Source organism: Mizuhopecten yessoensis, unplaced genomic scaffold (assembly GCF_002113885.1).
Source record: "Mizuhopecten yessoensis strain PY_sf001 unplaced genomic scaffold, ASM211388v2 scaffold6135_1, whole genome shotgun sequence".
Taxonomy (NCBI): Eukaryota; Metazoa; Mollusca; class Bivalvia; order Pectinida; family Pectinidae; genus Mizuhopecten; species Mizuhopecten yessoensis.
In genome coordinates this window covers 2622972-2634739 of record NW_018406397.1, presented here as the reverse complement: position 1 = coordinate 2634739, position 11768 = coordinate 2622972, and the positions used below count along the sequence as shown (strand labels likewise).

At 38.7% G+C, this 11768-nt stretch overlaps 1 protein-coding gene across 3 annotated transcripts in view; it reads left to right on the top strand.

Annotated features, from left to right (window-relative positions):
- Positions 1 to 11768, top strand: part of LOC110451587 (synaptotagmin-9-like) — a 191013-nt gene that overhangs the window by 90199 nt on the left and 89046 nt on the right. The window contains exon 1 of one of the 3 annotated variants that reach the window (XM_021499706.1): positions 1623 to 2211. The exons of the other annotated variants lie outside the window; for them this stretch is intronic. Coding sequence (XP_021355381.1) covers positions 2178 to 2211 — 34 coding nt within the window. The 5' untranslated portion in view covers positions 1623 to 2177. Of the gene's footprint in view, positions 1 to 1622; positions 2212 to 11768 lie in introns of those variants that run through there. 3 annotated transcript variants of the gene reach the window in all.

Here is an 11768-nt window from a genome sequence, read left to right as displayed (position 1 = left end):
AGGTGCTAGTTTCAAATCCTTTTTAGTCTGAAATCTGTATGCTAGATATTGAGTAAGGTGGTTTTATTGTTTTTTGTCACTTTGAATAATATTTCTGTTCATGTTAAAAACAAAATCAACTCTCTGTATAAATATATCAGGTGACCGTTAAGGCCCATGGGCCTCTTGTATTATACAGCATTCTTGTAAGGTTTAAATTTTGTTCAGCATCATTTTATCAGAATGATTGATTATAAGATTTTGAAGCTGGCGAAAAATTGTACAAACTCACAGGTAACAGATACATATTAAGGAAAGACAGTATATATTAAATACATTTTATATACCAGGTACTTATGTGAAAATAGTGCCACCTGACCAGAAGTAACACTAGCCTCACCAGTCCTGGCTGGTACCAGTAGTGACCCTAGCCTCACCAGTCCTGGCTGGTACCAGTAGTGCCCCTAGCCTCACCAGTCCTGGCTGGTACCAGTAGTGCCCCTAGCCTCACCAGTCCTGGCTGGTACCAGTAGTGACCCTAGCATCCCCAGTCCTGGCTGGTACCAGTAGTGACCCTAGCATCCCCAGTCCTGGCTGGTACCAGTAGTGACCCTAGCCTCACCAGTCCTGGATGGTACCAGTAGTGACCCTAGCCTCACCAGTCCTGGATGGTACCAGTAGTGACCCTAGCCTCACCAGTCCTGGATGGTACCAGTAGTGACCCTAGCCTCACCAGTCCTGGCTGGCACCAGTAGTACCCCTAGCCTCACCAGTCCTGGCTGGTACCAGAAGTGACCCTAGCCTTACCAGTCCTGGCTGGTACCAGGAGTGACCCTAGCATCACCAGTCCTGGCTGGTACCAGTAGTAACCCTAGCCTCACCAGTCCAGTTCTGTACCAGTAGGTCACATCATTGTTTGTTGTGATGGAGCATCCTTGCAACGAATATGAAATAGATTTTTTCACCCTACATATCACACACGTAAGTTTGGAACATACAGTCATGTATTGACATATTAAATAAGGAGCCAGGGATGACTGGTATGTGTATTATAGCTGACAGGGAAGACAGGATCAATGAGATCAACATTGACCAGGCTTGAACAGGAGATCAACTCAGACCAGAGTTGTACAGTCAACAATGTCAGAGATTTAAGATCAACCTTAAATCAACCAGTTTTTTAAGATAAATAGATATGAGCTAGAGTTCAAGGATTGACTCTGATTCAACAAATCATCAATTTTGTTAAATCGACCAGGTTTTGAGATTTTTGTAAGATCAACAAAGACCAGAATTGCAAGATCAACTCTGATCATAGTTGTAAGATCAACACAGACCAGAGTTACAAGATCAGTAAAGACCTAGATTCATGAAGACAATCAACAAATGCCTAAAGTGATTCAGGAATTGAACAACTCATATGTGATGGCTTGTTGTAATGAACCGGAGTAATTAGCACATTGCAGCTTTTAGAGTATAAGCAGTGTTGGCTACCATATACATTGTCACGTCAATGCCTGTGTATAGCAGTACAGTACTATGAGCTGGCTGAGATGGGCAGCACCCAGTAAATACAACTTACATGAACTTGTTTGACACTAGCAGACAGATCTGTCCATTTCTTTCTCCTGTCAATATCAAAAACATTGCTACCCTAAGTGGCATCCTCTGGCTCGGTCAGTTGTCATGGTAACGGAATTGTCACAATGACTCTTGGGATGCCACAATACTGTGAAGAAGGACTGCTTTAAAACATTCATGTTTTGCACTGAAGAATTTTGTGGATGTAAAGCGCTGACCTAGCCGTGCTCTGTGTGACAGTATGAACAATGCTATTGTCGTTGGTTTGTGGGGCTATACAAACGTGGAGCAGCACTTGCATTAGAGCGCCTACATTGCTAGGCCTATAGTTGGGATATACAAGGACCTATGCACTATACACCTGTTAGACATGTGTTGATGCAGCTGGAGAAAGCTCTAGGCACCTAAATCGTCTTCATGCGGTGACTCTTGACCTTGGGCACCAAACACATCACTGGATATAGGTGGCACCACAGGTGGGCTCTCTAATGTGATAGCATATCTCACCTCAACGACATCACACAAAAGTGTGGATACAGAGTAACATATCGTAACTTCTACTGGATGGTACATTGTGTTCCAGGCTCGTTAGTATGGACAGGTGTTAAACCTTTATCATGGTCCAACAGGAGGTGTCTAGGCAGGTTACAGGTGAGTGGTAAAAACTAGTATACCTGTGTTTAGTGTTTGGGATCAATTCATGGACTGTATACCTTTGGGTGATTTGTTTGGTTTTCACACTTTTTATGATAGAACCTGGTTACATTAAATATTAACACTAACTCATGACTCAGTAGAGTGTGACTACAACAGTTATTAAAATAAATAAAACTAATGCACAGTAATAATATGTCAGGTGGTAAGGTATTGTTATAAATGTCTAGCAAATCTGTTGACAAATTAAATACCTTTGTAGTAAAGGTATTGACATGTGTGATACCTGTGTAGTAAAGGTGTTGACATGTATGATACCTGTGTAGTAAAGGTGTTGACATGTGTGATACCTGTGTAGTAAAGGTGTTGACATGTATGATACCTGTGTAGTAAAGGTGTTGACATGTGTGATACCTGTGTAGTAAAGGTGTTGACATGTGTGATACCTGTGTAGTAAAGGTGTTGACATGTGTGATACCTGTGTAGTAAAGGTGTTGACATGTGTGATACCTGTGTAGTAAAGGTGTTGACATGTGTGATACCTGTGTAGTAAAGGTGTTGACATGTGTGATACCTGTGTAGTAAAGGTGTTGACATGTGTGATACCTGTGTAGTAAAGGTGTTGACATGTGTGATACCTGTGTAGTAAAGGTGTTGACATGTGTGATACCTGTGTAGTAAAGGTGTTGACATGTGTGATACCTGTGTAGTAAAGGTGTTGACATGTGTGATACCTGTGTAGTAAAGGTGTTGACATGTGTGATACCTGTGTAGTAAAGGTGTTGACATGTGTGATACCTGTGTAGTAAAGGTGTTGACATGTGTGATACCTGTGTAGTAAAGGTGTTGACATGTGTGATACCTGTGTAGTAAAGGTGTTGACATGTGTGATACCTGTGTAGTAAAGGTGTTGACATGTGTGATACCTGTGTAGTAAAGGTGTTGACATGTGTGATACCTGTGTAGTAAAGGTGTTGACATGTGTGATACCTGTGTAGTAAAGGTGTTGACATGTGTGATACCTGTGTAGTAAAGGTGTTGACATGTGTGATACCTGTGTAGTAAAGGTGTTGACATGTGTGATACCTGTGTAGTAAAGGTGTTGACATGTGTGATACCTGTGTAGTAAAGGTGTTGACATGTGTGATACCTGTGTAGTAAAGGTGTTGACATGTGTGATACCTGTGTAGTAAAGGTGTTGACATGTGTGATACCTGTGTAGTAAAGGTGTTGACATGTGTGATACCTGTGTAGTAAAGGTGTTGACATGTGTGATACCTGTGTAGTAAAGGTGTTGACATGTGTGATACCTGTGTAGTAAAGGTGTTGACATGTGTGATACCTGTGTAGTAAAGGTGTTGACATGTGTGATACCTGTGTAGTAAAGGTGTTGACATGTGTGATACCTGTGTAGTAAAGGTGTTGACATGTGTGATACCTGTGTAGTAAAGGTGTTGACATGTGTGATACCTGTGTAGTAAAGGTGTTGACATGTGTGATACCTGTGTAGTAAAGGTGTTGACATGTGTGATACCTGTGTAGTAAAGGTGTTGACATGTGTGATACCTGTGTAGTAAAGGTGTTGACATGTGTGATACCTGTGTAGTAAAGGTGTTGACATGTGTGATACCTGTGTAGTAAAGGTGTTGACATGTGTGATACCTGTGTAGTAAAGGTGTTGACATGTGTGATACCTGTGTAGTAAAGGTGTTGACATGTGTGATACCTGTGTAGTAAAGGTGTTGACATGTGTGATACCTGTGTAGTAAAGGTGTTGACATGTGTGATACCTGTGTAGTAAAGGTGTTGACATGTGTGATACCTGTGTAGTAAAGGTGTTGACATGTGTGATACCTGTGTAGTAAAGGTGTTGACATGTGTGATACCTGTGTAGTAAAGGTGTTGACATGTGTGATACCTGTGTAGTAAAGGTGTTGACATGTGTGATACCTGTGTAGTAAAGGTGTTGACATGTGTGATACCTGTGTAGTAAAGGTGTTGACATGTGTGATACCTGTGTAGTAAAGGTGTTGACATGTGTGATACCTGTGTTGTAGAGGTGTTGACATGTGTGATACCTTTGTAGTTAAGGTGTTGACATGTGTGATACATGTGTAGTAGAGATGTTGACATGTGTGATACCTGTGTAGTAAAGATGTTGACAGGTGTGATACCTGTGTAGTAAAGGTGTTGATATGTGTGATACCTGTGTTGTAGAGGTGTTGACATGTGTGATACCTGTGTAGTTAAGATGTTGACATGTATGATACCTGTGTGGTAAAGGTGTTGACATGTGTGATACCTGTGTAGTAGAGATGTTGACATGTGTGATACCTGTGAAGTAAAGGTGTTGACATGTGTGATACCTGTGTTGTAGAGGTGTTGACATGTGTGATACCTGTGTAGTAGAGATGTTGACATGTGTGATACCTGTGAAGTAAAGGTGTTGACATGTATGGTACCGGTGTAGTTAAGGTGTTGACATGTGTGATACCTGTGTAGTAAAAGTGTTGACATGTGTGATACCTGTGTTGTAGAGGTGTTGACATGTGTGATACCTGTGTAGTAGAGGTGTTGACATGTGTGATACATGTGTAGTTGAGTTGTTGACATGTGTGATACCTGTGTAGTAAAGGTGTTGACTTGTGTGATACCTGTGTAGTAAAGGTGTAGACATGTGTGATACCTGTGTAGTAAAGGTGTTGATATGTGCGATTCATGTGTAGTAAAGGTGTTGACATGTGTGATACCTGTGAAGTAAAGGTGTTGACATGTATGGTACTTGTGTAGTTAAGGTGTTGACATGTGTGATACCTGTGTAGTAGAGATGTTGACATGTGTGATACCTGTGAAGTAAAGGTGTTGACATGTATGGTACCGGTGTAGTTAAGGTGTTGACATGTGTGATACCTGTATAGTAAAGGTGTTGACATGTGTGATATCTGTGTAGTTAAGGTATTGACATGTATGATACCTGTGTAGTAGAGGTGTTGACATGTGTGATACATGTGTAGTTGAGTTGTTGACATGTGTGATACCTGTGTAGTAAAGGTGTTGATATGTGTGATACCTGTGTTGTAGAGGTGTTGAGATGTGTGATACCTGTGTAGTTAAGATGTTGACATGTGTGATACCTGTGTGGTAAAGGTGTTGACTTGTGTGATACCTGTGTAGTAAAGGTGTAGACATGTGTGATACCTGTGTAGTAAAGGTGTTGACATGGGTGATACCTGTGTAGTAAAGGTGTTGACATGTGCGATTCGTGTGTAGTAGAGGTGTTGACATGTGTGATACCTGTGTGGTAAAGGTGTTGACTTGTGTGATACCTGTGTAGTAAAGGGGTTGACATGTGTGATACCTGTGTGGTAAAGGTGTTGACATATGTGCTTCCTGTGTAGTAAATGTGTGATACCTGTGTAGTAAAGGTATTGACATGTGTGATACCTGTGTAGTAAAGGTGTTGATATGTTTGATACCTGTGTTGTAGAGGTGTTGACATGTGTGATCCCTGTGTAGTTAAGATGTTGACATGTATGATACCTGTGTGGTAAAATACCTGTGTAGTAAAGGTGTTGACATGTGTGATACATGTGTAGTAAAGGTGTTGACATGTATGATACCTTTGAATTAAAAGTGTTGACATGTGTGATACCTGGGTAGTAAAGGTGTTGACATGTGTGATATCTGTGTAGTTAAGGTATTGACATGTATGATACCTGTGTAGTAGAGGTGTTGACATGTGTGATACCTGTGTGGTAAAGGTGTTGACATATGTGCTTCCTGTGTAGTAAAGATGTTGACAGGTGTGATACCTGTATAGAAAAGATGTTGACATAACTAATACTTGTGTAGGTAAGTTATTTTGTCCTTTAGAACATCTGTCAATGTTTTGTTAATAATACACAGGTGTCATTGGTTTGACATTTGATACAGATTCAGTTGTTATGTTAATACTTGTATGTGCCATTGTTTTGTCAGTACATACCAATACTCTGTAGGATCAGTTGTTATGTTAATAGTTGTATGTGCCATTGTTTTGTCAGTACATACCAATACTCTGTAGGCTCAGTTGTTATGTTAATACTTGTATGTGCCATTGTTTGGTCAGTACATACCAATACTCTGTAGGATCAGTTGTTATGTTAATAGTTGTATGTGCCATTGTTTTGTCAGTACATACCAATACTCTGTAGGATCAGTGCTTTTCTATGTCTGTTAGGCAAGGAGGTACATCATAATGTATGTAATCCATTTATTTGTATTAATTTAATGTAATTGCAGAAATAATCGACTTTATTGATGTGAATGGACTGCCTCTAGGTACACTTAGTGAAATGTTAGAGGTCGTCAGAATTTGATTATTTTATGAGAGCCTCGAAAGCAGAATTGCTCGTCAATGTAATTATATGCCCTAGCTCAGACACTATATTGCATCCGAAGTGTTGGAGATTATCCGATGTGGGCACACCACATAAGTATAGCTACATCGATGTGAGCACACCACATAAGTATAGCTACATCGATGTGGGCACACCACATAAGTATAGCTACATTGTTGTATAGTGTAGGTAAAGGTTGTTGTTTACTTTATGGAAAGGTCACATGCTGCTAATGACAATTTCTAGATCTATATATTTACAGCGTTACAAAGTAAAACATTTCTTAATGAGCTACTAGTTGATGTTGAATATATTGCCATTTACATTAGGGTGATTTTAATCATCCTGCGCTATCACAATAAAGACAAACTGGCTATTATGTGGGATTTTCTATATATCGTTAGTGATTCAGGAAGTTACCCCAAGCTCTGACCAGTTAATCTATATCTGTGTTAATTATTGGTACTATATACCGGGAAATCTTCGCCGAGGTTTAATTTTCTCCTTTTTGCCCTTTGCAATGAGGGCAAACTTATCATGAGAGCGAATACAAATAAACTGCATACCCTATTTAGTTACTACATTTTAAGGGCAAAATTAATACTGGGCAAACATTGATTTTACCAATGAAGGGTGAATATTTTACTGGGCGTAACAGCAAATACATATTTAAGTAAATAGCATACACTATATACAGTTATTACATTTTAAGGGCGAAAATAACACTTGGCGAACATTGATTTTACCAGTGAAAGGCGAATACCTGACTGGACGAAAGTTTCCCTTTGTCATCTGTATACAGTAGATGGAAATGTATGATGTGAAATCTAATCTTAAGATAATTTTCAGATTTTCTGTAATCAACAATAAATTAGATTACTTGTAATAATCATATTAGCTAATTAGGTGGTCAAGATATTTAGCTTTGTCATTAATTATATTACCAATCCATTTATCAGACACCAATGGTTTGTCCACCAGATGTCAGCTTGGGACTGTATAAATATCAGACGCCAATGGTTTGTCCACCCCAGAAACAGAAACGCATTCCCCTGTGAACTTCCATTACTGTATAACACGAAATCTTCATGGATACTTTCCTTCGTGGTTTGAAGCCATTTAGATCGTTTCGTGGTACAAACTTTCGCCGGATGTCCTTTATTAACAAACAGTAGACATGTGTATCATTCAGATTCATTGTATATATTTGCGTCGTTCAATAGCAGCCGTGAAAACCATGAATGTTTATACACAACGAACATTTCATGTTATACAGTATATCGTCAGTGAATATAGAACAACCATTTTGTAGTACAGTATAAACATTTAGGAGTTAGAGTGTTTCAACGTCAACTTGCATGAAAATTTGGTTGCAGTGCGAAGACTATAAATATTTTATTGAATATTATGAACCAAACTAGGTCAGTGGCAGACCCTGTTAAATGACTGCTCGGGAAGAATGTCTCATACGCCTGTTCCTCTGTTTGCTATGTTTCTGCAAGCGAAACTGCAACAACATTTCTTGGTCATCTTGTATCTGCCAAACTATCTGAAAATGCTTGAAATGCAAAGGCTGATGAAAAAGTACAGCACCCCGACGACAGGGACATCTTGACACATCACCGTAACAACTGCTTTCATTGGGCCATGTTCTGTTTGTGGATTAATCCAGATTCTGCTAGACGTTTTAGACTAATGAACGGGAACATATTCTGCTCATCGAATACCTATATATACAGTAACCTCCCCTTAACTTGGGTGTAACTGTAGCACAGTTGGGTCAGGACACTACTGTTGACTAGCTAGGTTGTTGATCAATCTCTAGTCCAGGGTTCTAATCCTAGTTTAGCCTCGCTAATTTTTTTACACTCAGAACTATGTTGTTGATTAAATCTTATTTATGTCATCATTATTATTACTTATAAAAGTCTTGCAAAGTATGGTTTTCTTTCCAGAAATGATTCATCAAAGCCATACCGTATATATATATATTTATGTAGGCATGCAGGAAAAAACAGTTTCCAACACTTGGTTACAATTTTTGGCAGTGGTATGGGGATCCTTAAATGCAACAGTGCTCCAAAACTGTTTTCAGCACAAACAGTAATCATATTCACGGTACTGAACTTAGGTGAACTGAATGTGAATTAGGAAATTCGACTTACCCTGCGTTAACGTCTTATAAAATCAATTCAGAATGACAGTTTTTCTTGATTGATGACAAATAAATAAACCAACACTTCAATGAATAAATTAATACCAAGTTGAATACAATAGCAGCAAAAATCATTAATTCATTTCTTCAGCTTGAAGTAATGTTTACCTTTTTATTTTACTCAGTATTTATTCGATGGACAAACTAGCCATCATAGTTTCACTATCATAGACACAGCTGTAAGTGTTAACTAGCCATCATAGCTTCACTATCATAGACACAGCTGTTAGTGTAAACTAGCCATCATAGTTTCACTTTCATAGACACAGCTGTAAATGTAAACTAGCCATCATAGCTTCACTTTCATAGACACAGCTGTAAGTATAAACTAGACATCATAGTTTCACTATAATAGACACAGCTGTAAGTCTAAACTAGCCATCATAGTTTCACTATAATAGACACAGCTGTAAGTCTAAACTAGCCATCATAGTTTCACTATAATAGACACAGCTGTAAGTCTAAACTAGCCATCATAGTTTCACTATCATAGCCACAGCAGTAAGTGTAAACTAGCCATCATAGCTTCACTATCATAGCACAGCTGTAAGTGTAAACTAGCCATCATAGCTTCACTATTATGGACACAGCTGTAAGTGTAAACTAGCCATCATAGTTTAACTATCATAAACACAGCCGTAAGTGTAAACTAGCCATCATAGCTACACTATCATAGCACAGCTGTAAATGTAAACTAGCCATCATAGCTTCACTTTCATAGACACAGCTCTAAGTGTAAACTAGCCATCATAGCTTCACTATAATAGACACAGCTGGAAGTGCAAACTAGCCATCATAGTTTCACTATCATAGACACAGCTGTAAGTGTAAACTAGCCATCATAGCTTCACTTTCATAGACACAGCTCTAAGTGTAAACTAGCCATCATAGCTTCACTATAATAGACACAGCTGGAAGTGCAAACTAGCCATCATAGTTTCACTATCATAGACACAGCTGTAAGTCTAAACTAGCCATCATAGTTTCACTATAATAGACACAGCTGTAAGTCTAAACTAGCCATCATAGTTTCATTATCATAGACACAGCTGTAAGTCTAAACTAGCCATCATAGTTTCACTATAATAGACACAGCTGTAAGTCTAAACTAGCCATCATAGTTTCACTATCATAGCCACAGCCGTAAGTGTAAACTAGCCATCATAGCTTCACTATTATGGACACAGCTGTAAGTGTAAACTAGCCATCATAGATTCACTTTCATAGACACAGCTGTAAGTATAAACTAGACATCATAGTTTCACTATAATAGACACAGCTGTAAGTCTAAACTAGCCATCATAGTTTCATTATCATAGACACAGCTGTAAGTCTAAACTAGCCATCATAGTTTCACTATCATAGCCACAGCCGTAAGTGTAAACTAGCCATCATAGCTTCACTATTATGGACACAGCTGTAAGTGTAAACTAGCCATCATAGATTCACTTTCATAGACACAGCTGTAAGTATAAACTAGACATCATAGTTTCACTATAATAGACACAGCTGTAAGTCTAAACTAGCCATCATAGTTTCATTATCATAGACACAGCTGTAAGTCTAAACTAGCCATCATAGTTTCACTATCATAGCCACAGCTGTAAGTGTAAACTAGCCATCACAGCTTCACTATCATAGACACAGCTGTAAGTCTAAACTAGCCATCATAGTTTCACTATAATAGACACAGCTGTAAGTCTAAACTAGCCATCATAGTTTCACTATAATAGACACAGCTGTAAGTCTAAACTAGCCATCATAGTTTCATTATCATAGACACAGCTGTAAGTCTAAACTAGCCATCATAGTTTCACTATAATAGACACAGCTGTAAGTCTAAACTAGCCATCATAGTTTCACTATCATAGCCACAGCTGTAAGTATAAACTAGCCATCATAGCTTCACTATCATAGACACAGCTGTTAGTGTAAACTAGCCATCATAGTTTCACTTTCATAGACACAGCTGTAAATGTAAACTAGCCATCATAGCTTCACTTTCATAGACACAGCTGTAAGTATAAACTAGACATCATAGTTTCACTATAATAGACACAGCTGTAAGTCTAAACTAGCCATCATAGTTTCATTATCATAGACACAGCTGTAAGTGTAAACTAGCCATCAAAGCTTCACTATCATAGACACAGCTGTAAGTCTAACCTAGCCATCATAGTTTCACTATCATAGACACAGCTGTAAGGGTAAACTAGCCATCATAGCTTCACTATCATAGCCACAGCTGTAAGTGTAAACTAGCCATCATAGGTTCACTATCATAGACACAGCTGTAAGTCTAAACTAGCCATCATAGTTTCACTATCATAGCCACGGCTGTAAGTGTAAACTAGCCATCATAGCTTCACTTTCATAGACACAGCTGTAAGTGTAAACTAGCCATCATAGATTCACTTTCATAGACACAGCTGTAAGTATAAACTAGACATCATAGTTTCACTATAATAGACACAGCTGTAAGTCTAAACTAGCCATCATAGTTTCATTATCATAGACACAGCTGTAAGTCTAAACTAGCCATCATAGTTTCACTATCATAGCCACAGCTGTAAGTGTAAACTAGTCATCATAGCTTCACTATCATAGACACAGCTGTAGGTGTAAACTAGCCATCATAGCTTCACTTTCATAGACACAGCTGTAAGTGTAAACTAGCCATCAAAGCTTCACTATCATAGACACAGCTGTAAGTCTAAACTAGCCATCATAGTTTCACTATCATAGCCACAGCTGTAAGTGTAAACTAGCCACCATAGCTTCACTATCATAGACACAGCTGTAAGTGTAAACTAGCCATCATAGTTTAACTATCATAGACACAGCCGTAAGTGTAAACTAGCCATCATAGCTTCACTATCATAGACACAGCTGTAAGTGTAAACTAGCCATCATAGCTTCACTATCATAGACACAGCTGTAAGTGTAAACTAGCCATCATA